The sequence below is a fragment of the Cyprinodon variegatus genome, unplaced genomic scaffold (genome assembly GCF_000732505.1).
Source record: "Cyprinodon variegatus isolate N-32 unplaced genomic scaffold, C_variegatus-1.0 Scaffold425, whole genome shotgun sequence".
Taxonomy (NCBI): Eukaryota; Metazoa; Chordata; class Actinopteri; order Cyprinodontiformes; family Cyprinodontidae; genus Cyprinodon; species Cyprinodon variegatus.
The window spans coordinates 639,418-660,213 of NW_015150878.1; the positions used below are offsets into that span (position 1 = coordinate 639,418).

The window sequence follows — 20,796 nt, forward strand, 5'->3', positions numbered from 1 at the left end:
AAATATGAGATCAAAGGGATATTTTGAAAACAACCAAAAAAAAAATCTAATTATTTGAGCCTCAATGCCCCCCAAAATTTAAAATAAATATTGCAAAACCCTGTCAAAATCCTTTTAAATATTCAGGAGATGCCTAAGGTTTTATACATCGACATCTTGACAATAACTTCACCAAAGCTGCTGAATCAGTTAAAGCATATTTGTCTCACAAAATGTTTAGTTGGCAGTGTGCCATGCAGAGTACAAACACTTTAGCACAATTTAGTCAAGTGTGCCAAAAGACTTTCAAATGTATTTTTTCCCTTCATAAAAGGAAATGGTCAAATAAAAATGCTGATATCCATTATGAGACTTATCTTGTTTGTGGGAGAGTTTGTGGTTCTGACATTTAACCCGTGTATCATCAAAATGTACCATGACTCATCATTAGTTTCTTGTTGTTGCTATAGCTCAGTTGCAATGGCCAGGGACTGGAAATCATAAAAGCTCTGATACGCACAGATACCACTTCTACAGAAAGTGTTATATAAGGATACGCTGTATATAATCTCTAGGTTCATGTGATAGCAGAAACAATCTGCCTGAGTACGAAGATGGGTGTCCTTCATAGAGTTTGTTTTAAGGAGTTAGTCTTGTGCACAGGATCTGCAAAAATGCTCACATTTTAAGGTTTCTCTAAAACTAAATATTTAAGAAAAACTAATTTGGTGAAAAATAAATCCTTCTCTAGTTAGGAAATGAAAGAAGCATTAACGTTTCACCTAATTTACAGGTGGAATTTAAATACCTGTCTCTAATTAACCCACTGGGGGGATCCAATTGTGTTAAAAAGGTTTAAAATGGTCTGCACCTTTTATCTTGAATAAGGTATTCTATTAGTTATTGTTATCTTGAGCCAGGAACTGTGATAATACAAAAAAAAGACAATATTACTGCTGCATACTTTTCCTGTTTTCCTTTATAATTTAATTATTAGCAAAAAGATAAAATATGTTGTCAGATTTCCACAAATTGCCAGTGATGCCACCATGACGAGTAACATCAACAGACAAAAACAGATTTTTCTGCTTCACTTTGGCACCAGTTCAGGTTTTTGTGATTCAATATGACTAAATAGATAATTATAGAAACAGAAATAAAATTGCAATTTTCAGTAAGTGGTAGTAGAAGATTAAACTATTAGTATAAGACCATCAGCATTTGATATTTATGATCTATTTTCCATTTATAAATTATCAGAAAGTTCACCAGTTTTTAATTCCCCAGTCATTTTCTTGTTAGATTTCTGTCTGGCACTTAAATTCCACTTTTATTTGATATTCTCTATTCTAAACTTTTATTTTCTTCTTAAAAACATTTCTTAAAAAAAGAGACCCCACTTTCTCAATATAATGCAACTCAGTAAATAACGAAAAATGATTGTAAAAAACCATTTAAATAGAAGCCCTTTGTTACCTAAATGGCGAAATGTTCATGCTGCTCAAGGGAGAAGATGACGATGCAGCAATACCTTGTGGGCAGCGTGCTGAAAGCCAGTCTCAGCTCCTCCTCTGATGTAGGACGTGATGTGGTCTGTGAGAACCCATCATCCTCTGAGTTCTGCGAGTTGTTCAGGGGGATGTAATCCTTCCCATCCTGAGAGGAAGAAGAGGAACTTTAACAGAGGGGAACTCTGTGTATCACATTAAAGAAACACTCTGGTTGCTGCAGCTCCAGGAGAACTCACAGGTAGATTGTTGTCTTGTAGGAGGTCTCCCAGGATTTGAACAAGAGCGGGAAATGTCGGCCTCTCTTTGGGCTCGCCCTGCCAGCAGGCCAGCATGATGCCATATCTGCCAGCAGAGGGCAGCACAATCACATCACTAGCACATCATTTTCTAATTGAACCTCACAAACTGAATCCTGATTGATTTGTCAGTGTATCAGCTGAATGACACTTGGCTCCTAAAACTGGCGTGATGAATGAGAGGGATTTACACTCATAAATCCTACTTGAAAGAGAAAGAAAGACATTTCTCTGCTCTATATGAGGAAGACATACTTACATTTCAGGAGAAGCTGTCTCTGGTGCCCTCATTCTTACGCCATCTTTCAACCGTTTACAGAAATCTTCATCAATCTGCACTCCTGGGTACGGAGACGCGCCTGCAGGCACAAAGAGGAAGGGGAGGCATTAATTAACATTTCAGAGAAGGAAAACGAGTCCAATCCTGCAGGATTTTGTATCTTTTGATATAAATGCAAACAACAGGCCTCGAGTGTGGTCTGATTCTGAGATTACCGAGTGAAAAGATTTCCCAGAGGAGGACTCCAAAAGACCAAACGTCACTCTGGCTGGTGTACACTTTGTCAAAGATACTCTCTGGAGCCATCCACTTCAGAGGCAGACGAGCCTTTGAGAGCATTGAGGCAGATAAAGCATGACAGAAGCATAAACACCCAAATGTAATCATTACATGGGTGGCTTAAGAAACGGACGGAGTATTTTCCCGTTTTCAGTTGATGGATAAGAAAACAGCATGTGCTGAATGAGATTTAGGGGGACAGACTTACGTTGCCTTTCCTGACATAATCAGGATCTTTGTAAATGTCTCTGGCCAGGCCGAAGTCACAGATCTTCACCACGTTGTTCTCTGACAGAAGAATGTTCCGAGCTGCCAGATCTCTGTGGATGCACTGCAGACGGACAAACACACAGTCATCAGTTTTCTGCAGGCAGGTGGATCTGCATGGGACAGTTTTGATAAACAGTCTCCAACCTTGTTTCTCCACTGAAGTATGTGCACCTTTATCTGAACTAAACAAACAGAAATGTTCATTGTGATAGAAATATCCCCAGTCTTCAAATGTCCTTTCATTGTTATCTGCACAGTATAAGCATTAAAAAAAGGCCACTCGGGCCATTTTGCAAAAGTTCTATATCAAAATAAAGCCAGAAATGATGTATTACATTCACACACATCCTATTTAGAAATTTTGTTCTTATTGCAGCCAATTTATCATGCTACGTTCAGACTGCACGCAGCAGAAGCAGCAAAACTGCATGTGCTGCTTCCTTTTTCATGCTTTTACAATTTTAGTTCTCATGCGCGGCTTAAGCACTGAAAAGTGGGTCTGATGCGTGTTGGCAATCCCCTTTAATGGCTGCCCCTGGCCGGGTCGCCTCTTCGTGGTCTTTCCCTACAGTTTGTGGCAGCTGGAAAGCATTTTTTACGTACGTAATCCAAACTGCAGGCATCAGAATAATAAAATTGAACATATTTTGCCAGCAGGTTTCGACATTATAAGTTAATTTAGGCGTTAATAAACAGTTTCAGAGGAGTGATCATAGTGCTCTGCATCAGCAGTGCTGTGTCTGTCTCCCTGCCAGCTCCAAGATCAGCTTCAAGTTAAATTTTTTCAACTCCAGCAGCAGCTGCAGCTTCTGAAGCATGTCACGCCCGTCAAATGCTTAGAAGCTCATGACACGTGCCTGCGGGACCTTTTGCTGCATCAAGGTGCAGCAAAAGGTTGCTTTTGCAGCATGCAGTCTGCAGGAAGCTCGTAGTTTTATATATTGAATTATATATCATGTCCAGTCCTCAAAATCTACTATCCTGCAACTTTTTGATGCACCCCATTTTTAACACACCTGAATCAAATGAGTGGCTCGTTAGCATGCCTCTGCTGGGCTAAATGAGGGGATTGAGCCTTTCGATTCAGGAATGTTAGAGAAGAGAGGCATCTAAAAGTTACAGGATGGTAGCTCTTGAGGACTCGACCTGATCACCCCTGTATTAAACCATGTAGTATAAACTATATGTTGAAAATGTATTTTTAATTTGAAGGCTGTGAGGAGATTTGGAAAAACATACAGTTTCCAGTTTTTTTTTTGTGGCTTTTTACGGCACTAGTGGCTCATTTCTATGAATAGAAGGCTGACAGGAAAGGGGGTAGGAGAGAGACATTCGGGAAAGGACCACAGGCCAGATTCGAACTCCATACATGGATTGTTTGCACAAACCACTGCACCACCCACAATTGCCAGTTTTTAAAGGAATAGTACACCCAAAACATGATTAGCCTTCATTTTCTACTCACCCCCATGCTGAACAACACTCTGGAGTACTTTTTTGATATCTCAAATGCATCTGGAGATCTGGGAGGCTTCTTGCTGTCTGCTGACATTCAAATAATGGAGGTCTATGGTGCCCGAGACAGAAAGGTCCATAAAAGTCCACAAAAAACGTGTCAATATTCCTCCATACTGCTCGTCCAATGTATTCCAAGTGTCCTGAGTGGGTAGCATCCAGAATTTACTCGAAACGAAGTCATTTAGAATGTTTTTAGAGCATAAACAGTAGTGTATAGGATTTCCTGAAAGCGCGCGCCTGCACGATCACGACGCTACGGAAGCCGGCAGACCAAACCAGATGAAAGTGCGCATTCAGCGTCTGCTCTGCCGATAATGCAAGCGTAGAAGAAGAAATGTGCTGTTTACCTGTGCAAAGAAAGAAACAACGAAAGAAAAATGTCTGAGGACTTCAGTGTTGAGGAAGAGCATGAGTTCTTTGCCGAGCTGAATGCGCACTTTCATCTGGCTGGTCTGCCGCGGTTTCCGTAGCGTCGTGAACTTGCAGGCGCGCGCTTTCAGGAAATCCTATACACTACTGTTTATGCTCTAAAAACATTCTAAATGACTTCGTTTCGAGTAAATTCTGGATGCTACCCACTCAGGACACTTGGAATACATTGGACGAGCAGTATGGAGGAATATTGACACGTTTTTTGTGGACTTTTATGGACCTTTCTGCCTCGGGCGCCATAGACCTCCATTATTTGAATGTCAGCAGACAGCAAGAAGCCTCCCAGATCTCCAGATGCATTTGAGATATCAAAAAAGTACTCCAGAGTGTTGTTCAGCATGGGGGTGAGTAGAAAATAAAGGCTAATCATGTTTTGGGTGTACTATTCCTTTAATGACATAAAAATAGGGTGGCAGCAGCGGGTGGGCTAGGCTCCACAGCTGGGGGGAAGTTTCTCCCTTTGCCCCCCTGTAGATCCAGCCCTGACCTGCTCCCTTTGCCCCACACAGCCTCAATACAGCGGTGACATTAACCTTTCTGGAGGCCAGGAACTCCATCCCCCGAGCCACCTGGAAGCTGTAGCATATGAGGTCCTCTATTGTCAGCGGGGTTTTCCACAGATCCTCCACTGGACATAGAAGAGGAGGATAGAAAATATCACAAAGCTGCACTAATATGGGAACCATGAGTGGTATAATTCATAACTCTGATCATGTGAAGCTGACTCACTTTTCTCTGTGGGGGGGCTCTGATTAGAAGCCTTGGATGATGTAATCTGAGGACTGCTGGAGCACGCCGGAGGAGTCTGCCCGGCTCTTTGATCCGTCTGACCGGCTTCGATCATCCGCCTCATCTGGCTCTGAGTTTTCGGTGAGCGGTCCTAAATAGGACACAAATTGTTGAATCATCTCCAAAATCAATACTAACAGACTTGAATGAGTTAACATACAATATAACTGTGAACTTGAAAGAGGAAACAAATATTACACAAATGAATATAACATAAATGGGTAAGGCCACTAGGAGAGCAGAAACAATGTGAAAAGGTTGATTTAAAATGCTGAGAATGCTGCTGCTGCATTCATACCCTGTAAGGAAGGAAGAACTCCCTCTTGGCTCGCAGGAAGTTGGACAGATTCCCATATTTGCAGTATTCCACTATCACCATCAATGGACCTGTTGATGCAGAAGTTTTAATCATATTACATATGAGTTTTTCCTGATAAAACTTTGCACCACCATGTGCACATTAATAAAGCAAGTGAGCATTTCAGCTACATCATAGTTCCAGTTTATTAATCTCAAGGTCTACTTGGAAGAAACATATGAGTGTAATGACGGAGAAAAGGGACATCAGCAGAAAAAGTTGTTCAGGATGTGCAGAATTATTAAGAATTGATTCAATGGGCAACAGAGGCAGAAAAAAAGGATTCAACCGACTAAAAGCTTGTCTTTTAGAGAAGCACACTTAACTGGCTTATATACATAAAATAAATGTTAGGTTTTAATGTAAGAAGTCAACTTATTTGCAAAAAATATGTTGAATAAAATAAGGGAGCAAAATTAACCTCCTGAAAATTTTATTTAATACAAAATTCAATCATGAAACTCAAACTGCTTCTTCTCCAGTGCTCTTTATTGCAACCTACCAGGAAAACCTTGAAAAACAAGATGTTCAGTGTTCAGGGTTATGGTCAGGAAAGGAGACTGAAACCTGAACCTCCGCTAAGACTAATAAGTCGAAAGGTTTTATGGACCCATAAGAAAAGAATGACTCTGAAGGGGCCAGTAGGTTACAGGTTCCCCTTTAGGCTCACAGACCAGCAAGGTGGAGGAGGGGTCCTGGTATGGACTGGTAGGATTACCTGATCCTTTGAAGATGAATTTAAAAACAATGCTAAAACTTGTTGGCATTTTAAAAAGAAATGGTAATTTATACATTTTAATTAGTCTCATCTAACCAAGAAGATGAACCTGTACACAGGCCAACAATCTGCTGAGCATTCTAGAAATCTGGCCTTTATGCAGGAGCAGAAATTCAAATCAAATCTACTGTTATTGTCACAGAAAGAGAGAGTGAAAGGGGAAAGCAAAAAGAAGTAATGTTTAAAGATTACTTCAAGCCCTGTAGGAGGTACAGGAGATGTGTGGAAGAATTCACCACATCAGATGAGGGACATAAATCTGATAACATTTTTTAGAAACCTGAGATAGTAGAACGATCTGACTGAAGCATCAGACTGAGCTCAAACTGAGGACTAGATTTTATTTTAAGTTATTTTTAAGTTTCTCTTTAAAACTTTTATGCAATGCTTTTAAGAGCTTGTCAAATGGAACTCTCCTTTAAGCAAATATTTAAAGCCTTTTCTTTGACATCTTGCAAAGCACTTTGAATTACTTCACCAATGAGAGGTGGAATATGCATACGTTAGCCATGCCTCAGCTAAAACTGTTTACCCTTTATGCCAAATACCATGTAGACAACATATGCCCCTTTATGAACAATGGTGGTGGCAGTGTGATGCTAAGGTGAAGTCAAATAGATAAATTAAGCTGAATACAGGGTGAAACTGGAGGGAAAAAAACAGAGGCTACAAAACAGCTTAAGGTGGACAGAACTTTACTTTGCAGGACAACCAGAGATACAACAAAACAAAGCATTTCCAGGTTCTAGAGGGACCAGATCAGAGGCGGAAAAAGTACTAAAAAATTGTAATTGTGTAAAAGTATCTTTACTTTGCCTAAATGTTAATCAGAGTAAAAGTAAAATAACCCATCACAAAATTTAATTCATTTAAAATGTAATTTAAGTAAAAGTTACTTAGTTACTTTGAGTTATTTAATGCAGAAAAGGATGAGTCATGAGTGGAAATGACCACAAGGTGTTTTAATCGATTTCAAGGCATATTTCAGTGGACATCCACACTTGCAAAAGATCAGCTGGGCTAAAGAACATACTTCCTCACAGCACAAGGACAGTCACAACCTGTAGCATAAAGTGCAAACTATTTTCAATCCTACTGTCCAACAGACAACACCATGATAGGAATAAAGATATTTAAACTACAGTACATTTTAAAGTTTGCAAAATGCACACAAAATCAAATGTCCAAAAGATACCAGAAATCAAATTAAAACGCAACAGGATCCCACTCTTATTAACAAGCTCCTCATTTAATGATTTTAACTGACACTTGTTTTACTTTAATAGTGATTTTTAACTGACGCTTGTTTTACTTTAATAGTGATTTTTTTTTAACTGACACTTGTTTTACTTTAATAGTGATTTTTAACTGACGCTTGTTTTACTTTAATAGTGATTTTTAACTGACACTTGTTTTACCTTAATAGTGATTTTTAACTGACGCTTGTTTTACTTTAATAGTGATTTTTTTTAACTGACACTTGTTTTACTTTAATAGTGATTTTAACTGACGCTTGTTTTACTTTAATAGTGATTTTTTTTTAACTGACACTTGTTTTACTCAATAGTGATTTTTAACTGACGCTTGTTTTACTTTAATAGTGATTTTTTTTTAACTGACACTTGTTTTACTTTAATAGTGATTTTTAACTGACGCTTGTTTTACTTTAATAGTGATTTTTAACTGACACTTGTTTTTACATCAATTGCTTATATGTTTGAATTGTTTAAATAAAGTGCTGTTAAAAGTCAAAAGTCTTATTATGTTTATGTTATGATTATGTGTCAGTTCCGTGTCACAGGGTTTAAATTTCCGTAGTAAAACTACTTAAGTTAAAATTTACTCGAGTAAAAGTAAAAATGACATATTTTTTTAAAAACTACTCAGAAAATTACAAATTACTCATAAAAAGTACTCAATTACAGTAACGTGAGTAAATGTAATTCGTTACTTTCCACCCCTGGACCAGATCTATGCTGACAGATACATGGCATGACAGCTGATGTCAGAGGATCATACTCCAGGTTGTTTGAGAAATACCCCAAAATACCAAAATACCAGCAGCTGAAGTTGCATCTACAGCAGCTCTGCAGAGATTGGCTAAATGAAGGAATAAATATAACATCATGTTTCTGATTTGTATTTATGAACTACTTCTTATTATGTTTAAACCCCTGTAGACTTCTCCTTCCATAACAAAGTACAACTGTTTAAAAATATATATATTTTGGTATAAAAATATGAAAAGTTTCAGGGGATTTGAATCTTTCTTTCTTTTCTTTTTTTACACAAAAGCATAAAAAAAACTGGTAATCTGAGGACCCACCGTTGGGTTTAGTGCAGGCTCCCAATAGGTTGACCACATTCAGATGGTGACCGATGTGAATCAGGATCTTCAGCTCGGACATCAAAGCCTTGTGCTCACTGGCCGTGGCTCCATCTGCAACACACACACACACATCCTTAATTCAGACCTCCGTGCTTTTTTCCCGTGGTGCCGTCATTCCATTTACACCCCCACGTTTCTGCTCACTCACAGTGGAAGCATGAACAATTATTTTAACAAGCTCGCAGAGGTTTTTTTTTTGGCTTTCTGCAGGTGCGGCTGATTAGCACCCAGCTCTGAACCTCCTTTTGAAGCTGTTTACAGCTTCACACATTTTTCTAAAGCTTCTCCTGGGGTCCTGTAAAAGCTGTGATCCAGGCAGAGTTCAAACCAGAGAATATTCCCTGGGAAGAGCGAACGTTATGGGTAATCAGCCATAATTCACATTGTGTTGTTCCTCTTCAAGCCATGCTTCCTGTTTTTATCTAAAACACCTGAGTTCTCCAAGCTTCAGGGAAAGATGCACAGCAAAGACAAGAAGAGTATGCATTGTATCAATAAATATGTGTTGTATTTAGGGCCCAAAGCTTGTAGCAATTATAGGAATGAAGTCAGTTTTCGTTGCCCTGCTTGGTGATGTTACTGAATAAGTTAAAGCATTCAGTCAAAAAAAAATTGGAAGAAAATTAGGGAACAAATGCAGTGACTTGTAGAGGAAGTCAACAATAGAAGTAGATCTCATTGTAAACTAAATATCATGAGCTTAGAAACAAAATAAAGGCTAAATAGATACTGATATGCTTGCATACTTTACTAAAAACTGAATACTGTAAACTGCAGTTAACTTCAGGTTTTGAATGCTTGCTTGCCCATAGTCCATTGTTGCAGGACTCTCTACTCTCTTCGAAAACCTAGGACGCATCTTTAGAAGGCCAGATTCAAAGGACGATGACGTCATAGCATGGCGCCGAGGTCTGGTCGGATTCCAAGAGTCCTCGTTATGCGGCCTTAAAATGCGTCCTTCTTTTTGCCGGATTTGAAGGACGGGTCCGATGTATCCTCGGATTCCTTGGTTTACCCATTGCGAGACCAAGCAAGCCGTGATCAGAGGAAAGGTTACTTGGCGCCGAACAGTGGTGAAAATTGGAAGTTCAGTTTGCTATAACACAAGTTTGTGAATAGTTCCATCTGAAATGAATGAAAATAGTTGTTTTAATGGTTATAGAGTCAGCTATGTGGCGGTAATGTTTGATTTATCTAAAGGTTTTTATCTGTTACTGTGTAAATGGGTTTGGCTGTAATTTTCCCGCGGAAGGGTAGACCTGTTTGAATTCACAGCCAAAACACTTCCGGTCTCCTTATTTTCAAGGACTTCGATGGATCCAGTCTAGGTAGACCGCGTCCTTGGAGGATGCAGCACAGGTTTTCAAACAGAGCCTTTGTGTGTAAAAGTGTCTAATTCTACTTTTATGAACTCTATCTTTCAAAGGTTTTTCCACCTCCTAAAGGGGTGGAGTGAGAAATGTAATGTCCTAATATTGTTGTTTTGTTAAATTGCAATTTAATTGTAAATGCAATTAATTGCCGAGCCCTAGTCGTGAAAATGATAATATGATTAGATTTTTTTTATGAGCAACAGCATATATAATCAGCATTCCTTGTAGATATTATAATTCCTATTAGAGCAGGGGTCTGCAACCTGAGGCTCCTCAGCCACTAGTGGCTTTTTAGATTTTTTTTACAATTGCTAGAGGCTAAAAATGATAAAGAGCCATGGTTGGATGGTTTTGAATATAACATAGTACATGCCAGTTTTAGAACCGCTTGCAGATTTTTTAAAATAATATTTAGATTGAAATTCCACAGCATTAATGCCAGGAAAAAAACAACAATATGTCTTTTTAGAATCATTAGCTTAGAAAATATGTGCTTTATTGTTTTTTTTTTTTATATTAATAATTGTTCACTGAGGGCTTCACAGTGGGTAGCACTGCTGCCTTGCAGCAAGAAGGTCCTAGGTTCGATTCCCGTCCCTGGATCTTTCTGCATGGAGTTTGTATGTTCTCCCTGAGCATGCACAGTCCAAAAACATGACTGTTAGGTTAACTGGCTTCTCTAAATTGTCCTTATGTGTGAGTGTGTTTGTGAATGGTTGTTTGTCCCGTGTGTCTCTCTGTTGCCCTGCATTAGACTGGCAACCTGTCCAGGGTGTACCCCGCCTCTCACCCATTGACTGCTGGAGATACACACCACCACCCCTTACGACCCCAGCCAGGATAAACGTGATGGAAAATGAATGGATGGATGTTCACTGATATCCACATCCAGAAAATCCACTTTTCCTCTTTAGACAAATGTTTTATGGTTTTCTTTATTCAAAAACCTAAAAATATAAACCACATTTTGGTTCTTCAAAATGGCAACACTTTTCCTTCAGCAGATATTTCACAAACCATAATAAAAAGGAGTATTTGCGACTATTTTATTTAGTTGGGACTCAAGCGAAACTGTCTCTTTGGACTTTAAAGAATGCAGACCCCTGTATTAAATCCTAAATTAAAGATCACATGTAAAACCCTTAAAGGAAAAAGATTCAAGTTTCTAAAAGGAAAGGAGCAGATGTTCATAATGTCCTATTCAATGCTAGATGCACTTTAGATACATTCACTTTACTGTCATAATAAACAATTCTAATTAGCAGATAAAAAAATATAAAAAAAAAGATCAGCTTTTTGAGGAAGTTTAAAAAAAAAATCACATTTTCTTTTACACATGTCTATTTAGGGACACAAGTATAGCAAAATAAAAGCTTAGAGGATGAGAGTTAGGGACAATTTGGGAATATCATGGCTGCAATAAAAGGGCTGACTGGAACATTTTAATGGAGAACAAGCAGTGCCCTGAGGGACACCACGACTCACCCAACCAGTTGAGGATATAAAATCAGGAAAGTAAAAACCTATTTTAGAGGTAAAAGTAAATCAGAAACAGACTTTGATACCAAACCATGAAATTAAATGATGAAAAATAATGATTGAATTGAACATAAAATCATTTGATAAAATACAAATAAATCACATTATCAAGCAGCCTGCTTTGTGCTTATGAGTTGTTTTAACCGTAAAGGTTTAAATTTACCTCCATTTTGTGTGTTTCATTAACTTCTTAAAGCACTGAACTCACATAAAACAGGCACAAACTCAACCAAAAGTCTCACCTTTCAGCATCTTAACAGCCACCGTGTTTAAACTGTTGCTCTTATTGATGCCATAGATCGATGCCTCGATTACTTTTCCAAAGGCGCCGTGTCCTAAAACTTTTCCTGTCAACGAAACAGAGAAAAAATGTGCAAAAATGTCAAGATTTATGCAAACAGTTGTGGGATGGCAAGTGAGAGGAATGATAATGTGAAGTGCAGAGTCTGAGCTGTAATTGGGAACGAAATAAGTGTTGCCATAAGATCCTGTTGTGAAACAGATGCTTTTCCTTGGGGTGTTTTTAAAAAACTCTTCTGGAAATGAGGACATTTTTAACATTAACACTCTACTTGGCAGCTTTCAGCACAGCTGGCTGTGATGTAAATGCAGGCTGTTATAGAATTTGGAAATGGAAAAACAATTTAGATTCTCTCATCAATTTGGGCTAAACTATGCCTGGGTATGTTTTCACCAACACACTTTGCACATTACCAGGATTTTGCTTTGATTTTCATACATTTCCCATTAATTTCTATGAACCAACACAGACCCTCACCTCACCCTACTGTTTAACAACATATACTGGACCCTGACCTATACTTAATTTACACCTTAGTCCTAAACCTAACCCTAAACCCACACTGCAACAAATTGAAATCTAAACAAGACATTTTTTCTTAAAATAAGTGCATTTATTCTTGAATTGAGGAGGTAAGGGAGACACTTTGCCAATAGAACAAACCAATTTACATTAAAAATAAGAAAAAAACAATTGCATTGTCGTGTTTTGAGTGCATATAATCCAATTATCTTATTTTTAGAGTAAAAACACTCATTCCATTGGGAAATTATCTTATTTACTTGCTCAAATTGAGGCTAAATACACTTAATTTAAGGAATTTTTACTTATTTCTAGATCGTTTTTAAGTCCCTTAAGTCCCCTCAAAGTAACATATTCCTGCGAAATGGCCTTACATTGTCCCCACAAGGTGGCAAATACTCTAATTCCACACACACAGCCTTCCTTTCCACCTTTACCTGGACTTTTCCCAAGATGCTTACCCAGCCGGAGTCTGTCTCTGGAGACCTCCCACTGTGACGAGTCGTAGGGCAGGTACTCACACTGCTCGTCCAGCGGCACCTCAACAGGGTCCATTATGATTGACAGATAGCCTGTCTTGATGTCAGCTGGGTTAACCTGCAGTCAGAGGTCAAGAGGTTAGAGGTCAGGACAGGATGAAGGAATCTGGCTCACATAACGTGAACAGAGAAAGGAAAAATTAAATGGGAAGCCTGTCTGATAAAATGTACAGAAGACAGATCTACTGGCTTAGCGAGGCTGTGGCTGATCTAAACTAAGGACAGCAATTAATTGCAGTGTAAAGGCTTTAAATAGGCTCAGAATCCCTCTAATGTGGATAATTTATAGCTACTCAGCAGAAGATACGGTTAAACTGGCATGGATAGATGTACTTTTAGGGACTAATTGCTTTTTTAATTGGGGTCATTTTCCCTTGGATGGCTTTTTGACCTCAATACGTTAAATAAAAAACGTTTTTTCCAATTTATTTACGTATTTTATGAAGTTTTACAGTTTTAATGGGGGAATTTAAAATGTTTAAATCAACTCCTCTAGAATCATTTATCATGACATACCAAAATCATGACTATTACGAAATTTCAGCAAGAAATTAAAGGAAATCAATAAGAAGCAAGCAAAAATTCAGAAAAAAAGAGAGTTAAAATGAATGTATTTTTCTAAGTTATGTGGAATGAGACAAATATTTACAGTTAAGGCTTAAAGTCGATCAGAAATTGGGAATGTCTAAGGCCCCTGGACCTTTTAATCTCTCTAACAAACACAAATAGACAGGAGGAGTAGTTAGGTTTTCTGACCCGTTTCACGTTGCAGAAGATGAGGATGAGCAAAGCCCAGAAGAAAACGGCAATGACTCCAGTCCCGATGAGGATAACTATCTCCACGTTCGCCTTGTCACTTGAACCTTTAGAAAAAGCAGGAAAACAGTCATTTATAGTCACAAAATTCTGCATCTGTGCCACCTACAGGGGGTGCTGTGTTACAAAGCATCTTCCCGTCTCTCTGACACTAAATCTTGTGCTGAAATCAGTGTGCTGAGCAGACTCTTTTCAGGTATTTGTGTTGGAAGCACTTCCAGCAATCCTGTTAAATTATTCATTCTGCATACAAGATGTCCAAGAAGTCGATGACTTTAATTTGATTGTGGAGAGCAGTGCATCAGAGTAAGCATAAAACTTCAGCAGTCAAAGGTCTCAGGGTTGAGGCATGCTGTGTGTGTGAGGCAGGAGCTTGGGGGGCAGACTTCAGACCTCAGTGCGCTACAGAGCTCGTCTGCGTGTGCAGCTGCCTCACCGATGACTTTGACGGCGGCTGAGGAGCGGACGCAGCCTCGCTGGTTGCAGGCGGTGCAGGTGTAGAGGCCAGCATCCTCCTCTGTGACCCGCTGGATGCTCAGCGTACGGTTTGAATCCTGCAGCTGGATCCCTGTGGGGGAAATCTAGGATGATTATTGGTTCATGCAGGGAAGGGGAGGGGTGGGTGCTCTTTCTCCTTTCATGATTTATAAAGATCTTTGCCAGAGGTCTAGACTTCAAACTGCAGGTGTCATTTATTATTCCATCAACCTACATGTCTTAACATGCTGTCAAGGCCAAACCAGGAATTATCTGTCGGTCAAACCCATACTGACCCACTGCAAATGTCAATCAATTTTATCAGGACTTTATGTAATAGATAAAGTGAAAGAAAGAAATAGATGTTTTTATATATATATACACTTTATTAACTTACTAAGCTGTATTTTATGTAGGTTAGATGACTGCTAAAATTGGAGAGAGAAAACAATGTGCATCATCTCTCGTTGTTTCACCGCTGCTTTTCTGAAATCATTTTTCCATATACAGTATGGTGTTCAGAGCTCCAAGCCCCTGATTTATTTTCTCCAGCCCAATCCTCTCGCTGTGTGTGAGTTTAAACCTGTCGGGTAAATGCACACGTGGGCCGCCTTGTTCACCTGACATTTGGTGCAGGGGCCGGTTGTCTTTGAACCAGGAGAGACGGGGCAGAGGTCTGCCCTCCACGTCGCACTCCATCCGCAGCGACTCGGTTACGTTCACCGTCTGGTTGGTGAGGCTGCGCTTGTACCTCGGCGCCTCCAGGGCTGTGAAGGTAAACAGAAATAAATAGAAACTTGGATTTAACATGTCTGCCCTGGAGTCTCCGTGTTTTCCATCAGCACATATCTGTGCTGTGCAAACACCAGGTGCCCTCTGTGTCACGTGTGGATGCGGGTACCAAGAAGCGTGGGCTTTACTGACTGTGTGTAATTGGAAGCCTCCAGCATTTGCAGCCCAGCTCCTCACTGTTGTGGCCCTTACCTTTTTTTTTTGTTTCTTTTTTAACACTGAGAGCTGAAGAGCTTTAGCTAAAGTGAAAGTGTTTTCTTTGTTGTGTGAATCTCTCCGTTTGGGGCTTTTAGCGCCTTTTATTACTCGCCTTTGACAGAGATGTATCGAAACAGGCACTGTTTCTCCTCGCTGCGTCTTCCCTGAGCTTTGCACACATAGTGTCCCTCATCCTGCAGCCGTATGGACTCCATGGTGAATTCCAGGACCCAGCTGTTTGAGTGTCGCTGGAAGGAGGGCTCTGCTTGCAGAGGTTCAGCGTAATGATGCACGCTGCTGCAGTCCACCCCCTGAGGCTTGCCCTGCTGGTCTTCCAGAGCCTGGGGGTTAAGGCGGTACCACAGCAGCTGCTCATAGGTGTAGTTGTCAGCACTGCAGGACAGAGAGACTTTCTCCTGCTCCTGGGGATTCTCAGAGGGATGAACATCCACGCTGAAACCTTCAGGGATGGCTTAAAGGTAGATAGAGAGAGAAAGGGGGCAGTAAAATGTAAAAAAGTTTTATAAAAGGTGTTGCTTTTAAAGACAATGCAACTGGATAACAACATAAAAGAGGACATAAAAGGTTTTCCAGAGGCCTGTGACCAGAGATTAAGCGGCTTTTGTTTGAAGTATCTCTATAGAGTGGTGATATACTAGTAGACAACCTGGAGACTCACCAATAAAAAAAATTAACATTGTAATGTAACATTTAAGACTGTTGGGAATTTTCTTGTTGTTTTACACTGGAAAAAATCTAAATCTACATGAGTAATTTTTTCTTAAAATTAGTGATTAGTGGATTGAGGAGGCAAAAGAGACATTTTGCCAATGGAACAAGACAATTTACACTAAAAATAAGAAAACATAATTGCATTGTCTTATTTCAAGTGCGTATTATCTAATTATCTTATTTTAAGAGGAAAAATACTCATTCCATTGGCAAACTATCTAATTTACCTACTCAAATTAAGGGTAAATACAGTTAATTTAAGATTTTTTTTCTTATTTCTAGATCTTTTTTCCAGTGCAGTGTTTTGCTGGGGGGATCACAGCTCAGTAAAATTATTTAACAGTTGTTTGAAAACAGAAAGGAATACAGGATAAGACATGTATGTACAATTATGTATACTACATCATCAGTTTCACTCAGTTAGGTAATAAAACATTATATAAAGCTCAAAAAATGTATCTAAACATTAAGAGGGTGAAGACATGTAAGTCGACCTGAACTAACCGGACAGGAAAGGTTTGAAATAACAGGCGAGAAGCAGTTTTTTTGCAGGACGTGCAAAAAAACAGCAGCTTAGGGGAAGGAATCTGTTTCAAAGGGCAGGTTTTAGTCATGCACTTTACAAAAATGACTTTTATGGATGAGAGGGGATCAAAAGAATATTAATGATTGAGAGAATTAAGAACTCCCAATGTTAGAGACATCCCCCAAAACAAACCAAAAAAAAGGCACATGGTGGTGGCAGCATCAGGCTGTGGGGACTCTGTCTTCAGTGGGTACAAGTAAACTAGTCAGACTTGATAAGAGGATGATTGAAATATCCCACAATACTGGAAACAGGACCCAATTTTTAAATCTCTTTTTGAAAGACTAAATTTAATTCTTTTAAATATGATCTCTGGTGGTCATGTGACAAAATCTGAAGAATTAAGGAGACAGGAAAACGTTTGTTTAATGGTGGATGTAACCATATACCCCCTAAAAAACAATGAAAATCAAAAGTTTGATTTCTATTTTAACTTCAGGCATCAGATATTAGATTTTTCTTCGGTTCTGGAGAGAAATAAATGGTTTTAAATTATAGGTTCATATCCAATGAAAAGCTATATAAACACTATACAAAAATGAGCTTTTAAAATAACAGACTGGCTTAAGAAAAAAAAGTTCTAAGTTAGAAAATATTTTAAAATGTGTTCCATGCAGGTAAATAAAAAATTGTTTGTTAAAATCATCTAAACGTAACCATTTCTCACCCAGAAATTTAACTTTACTCCACAGCCCAGACTATAAAGATGTGTGCGAACTATGTGGCCAGTTTGTGTGGGAACCAAGCATACTTACTGGTCACATAAAAGTAGATTGGAAACTCATCTTTGCCCACTTTGTTTTCAGCAGAGCACTTGTAGAAGACTGAAACACTGGCGTTTCGTATTTGAAGCCTGCTCACAATCTAACAGGAGAGAAAATGAAGGAGAGAGTTGGATTCACAGAGAAGTAGAGCGCAAATTCAAAAAGGAAGCAGAGTCTGCTGTCAGACGGATTTAGACCAGGTTTGTTGCTGACTGGCCAAAAAACCCACAGATTTTAATCTGGTGTGACTGAAAGAAACAGGATGTTTGCATATGAGAGCATGAGTATGCATTATTGTGGCCATTTCCTTTAATAGAAGTGCTGTATAAATGCGCCACTCACACACGTGTCTGGATGTGTTCATAACCAATTCCTAGAGGAAGTCTGCAGAGGAAGCTTGTTCTAAATATTTCTACAGTGAGGATGGGTCTTGACAGGCAAATTATTCTGTTTTGAAGCTGAAAAATCTGGACTAATACATAAAAACAGCCAAATTTAACTACAAGTCTAAATCCATAAATATAATCCATTTTATTTTTGGGATGAACTTTCTTCTAAAGTTAATCTGTCTAAATTAAAAGTAAGTTATATTCCAGGTTTTTGAACAATCTTATCATACAAATCATGTTTCCTCTCTACAAATAGCCAAACATAGCTTTACATTTCCGAATAAGCAGGTCTTTTCTCAAACAATAAAAAAAGTTGCCATGAACCTTCTCTTGATTGTCGACCACTTCCACAGACGTCTCAACAGATTCGATTTCATTCACTGCGTTTTCTGAGTCAATTTCCTGCCAGTTCTGACAGTCTGCCATCCTGTCGCTCCCGCTCTTCCTGTCCCGTTGGATTCTGCAGGGAAACACATCCCTATATGCATCAATCCCAAAGAGTTCAGAAACGTGGAAAAAAACAAAACATCCTAGGCTTTAAAATAAGGCAGGTTAGCCTGTAAGTCAATTATCACAGGTTTCCTAGCAACTAATGGAAACAACCATTTGTACCATAGCGATCCACAGTGTGAACATCATAGCAGAGCTAATGAAACATGAAATGGGATTCCTTCAGCATTCCTGCCCAAAGGCAACTTTTATACATTAGGAGAAGGTAATAGGTTTACTTTATAGCTTTAATAATCTGCAGAAATAATACAGCAACATGATTTCTAATGACAAAGTAAATCTGGATTTGGCATACATTTATGTTGCTTTTACTGGGGAGCTGTTCCATTGTGTAGCTAATGTAAGCGCACATAGGCTATTAATCATAGTAATCTTCTTTAAAAGGAAACACAATTGGATGAAATGATAAACTACCCAGATGGTGCTGAGAACATTGTGTTACTACAACAAAAATAGATCACTGACTAAACTGGATTTATTGAATCAATTTCTATTCTTTGATTCAACCAAATATTGTGCAGCTTTATATAAAATTAGCAGCATCAAGGTTAAAAAAATCAATTTGCTCATTTCTCATCATAGTTTTAGGATGGATAAAAAGTTAAAACACTTTTAACCAGCATTAAAAAGGGGCTTTACACTTTACACTTATCAAATTAGCTGCTACATGTAAGTGACTAGCTCTATATTTGGGGCATTGAAACAGAGAAGATATGTACCGTCACCTCCCTGATTATAGCTTCAGATGGACTGCCATAGCTGGTGTTTATATGGCAATCTGACCGGGGACTTTTCAGGTTTTAGTCCAGCAAAAGTCCTGCCTTTTTTCTCCATATGTGTACCACAAATCTAGCCAGGCTTCTAATGTTACAGAAGCTGCTTTTCCTGTTAGTAAATTGTGACGTAGTGACTCATCAGCCTTCTTTGGGCTGCGACAGTACAGTACAGTGCTGTAGCATCAAGGCCGAGTGTGAATATTAGAGTTTATTGAGAGCATTAATGTGTATTTAATTTGTTATACAAATTAGTAAAGACATTCTTAATGCCGCCTCCTTGGTATTGTTTAACGTACTGTTGATAAAGTGACTGATGTTCATTATTTAGATTAACTGGGAATATCTATACAGATAGTTATTCCTCTTTGCTACAAGTTCCATAAAATCCTGAACAATGAAATCTAAAATATAATGGTGATATCTATTTAAAATAGATTTTTTTTTAAGGTGTTAAATCATTTATTTCCACATTTTATTATTAAAAAACTGATTTCCATGTTTCCCCATTGGACCTACAACCACACCTTTCCCTGAGGTCCACATTCTGACAGGGAAAGTAAGAGGTCACAATCTAACAGCGTTATCTCTACAAACTAGAACGACAAACATAGAGCCGTATTACCTCTATCTGTGAACATTTTAATTTAGTGCTGAAAGGCATGAAACGGTAAAAACTGTAAGCATGTTCTGAAATAAATGAATAAATCTCACTGGTTTTCCTACTTGCAATTGGTTACCAGCCACCTGTGACTAATGAAATGCACCATAAAAATAATTAATCTTTCTATAACAAATGCCATAAATCACCATGAAATAAAACCCTTCCTTAGGAAGATTAATTAATTTCTAATTACAGTGCAATGATTCATATAATGATGCTTTTGATCATTTTATCCACTAGTAGTAAGCAATAATTAGTAAAATTATTGAAATACTGATTGATTGTCTGATAGATTGATTTTCTGTACCGGACAAGTTCAGCAGTTCAGCAGTAGAATGTGCTGAAACTGCGACCTTTAATGACATGGAAACAGATTACCACCTTTTAATTCATAGCTTGTGGTTGCAAATTAATTTCTGTTTTACTACTGGGTGAATCCAGTGTTGTTGCTAGTCTCAGCAACTCATCTGCATAATGTACAGCCTGAATTTCATCACACAGAACTCACAGCTGGGAATAGCTTCTGTCTAAAATAAAGGTCAAACTATTACTTTATCCAAAACCGTAATCAGAAAGTCTCTGCATATGTTTGAGGCTCCAAATAAAACACTTATTTTAAAATCATAGTTTTAAAAGTGTTTGTTTGGAAGCCAAGGGATCCAAAACTGCCGTCTTTAAATAGGACATTTAACTCTGATACACTAGAAAAGGTCAAAGCAGCTTTAAATCAGTCACTGTCCATGAAATGTCACTTTAAATGTAGCAGGAAGAACATGAAGCGGAGAGCTTAGGCTAACATTTCCCAAAACATGCAACTCGTTCATGTGTCTCTCTATCTTTGCTGCCCGCTTTATTTGGGGTTCGTGTTGCAGATGCACATAGAAAGGTCAGAGCTGTGATTACTGCAGGAATTAAGCCTAGAGGGGAAGATAGTGGAGGTGT

General features: G+C 38.6%; 1 protein-coding gene across 1 annotated transcript in view; it reads right to left on the bottom strand.

Annotated features, from left to right (window-relative positions):
- Window positions 1–20,796, bottom strand: part of flt4 (fms-related tyrosine kinase 4) — an 85,274-nt gene that overhangs the window by 5,311 nt on the left and 59,167 nt on the right. The window contains exons 11-27 of the mRNA XM_015388512.1: window positions 18,232–18,367; window positions 17,510–17,618; window positions 15,549–15,908; window positions 15,067–15,213; window positions 14,406–14,537; window positions 13,910–14,016; window positions 13,076–13,211; window positions 12,034–12,138; window positions 8,817–8,930; window positions 5,653–5,741; window positions 5,295–5,445; window positions 5,099–5,193; window positions 2,554–2,676; window positions 2,282–2,393; window positions 2,046–2,145; window positions 1,727–1,832; window positions 1,511–1,635 (exon numbers count right to left, since the gene is read on the bottom strand). Of these exons, the coding sequence (XP_015243998.1) occupies window positions 1,511–1,635; window positions 1,727–1,832; window positions 2,046–2,145; window positions 2,282–2,393; window positions 2,554–2,676; window positions 5,099–5,193; window positions 5,295–5,445; window positions 5,653–5,741; window positions 8,817–8,930; window positions 12,034–12,138; window positions 13,076–13,211; window positions 13,910–14,016; window positions 14,406–14,537; window positions 15,067–15,213; window positions 15,549–15,908; window positions 17,510–17,618; window positions 18,232–18,367 (2,247 nt within the window). The remainder of the gene's footprint in view (window positions 1–1,510; window positions 1,636–1,726; window positions 1,833–2,045; window positions 2,146–2,281; window positions 2,394–2,553; window positions 2,677–5,098; window positions 5,194–5,294; window positions 5,446–5,652; window positions 5,742–8,816; window positions 8,931–12,033; window positions 12,139–13,075; window positions 13,212–13,909; window positions 14,017–14,405; window positions 14,538–15,066; window positions 15,214–15,548; window positions 15,909–17,509; window positions 17,619–18,231; window positions 18,368–20,796) is intronic.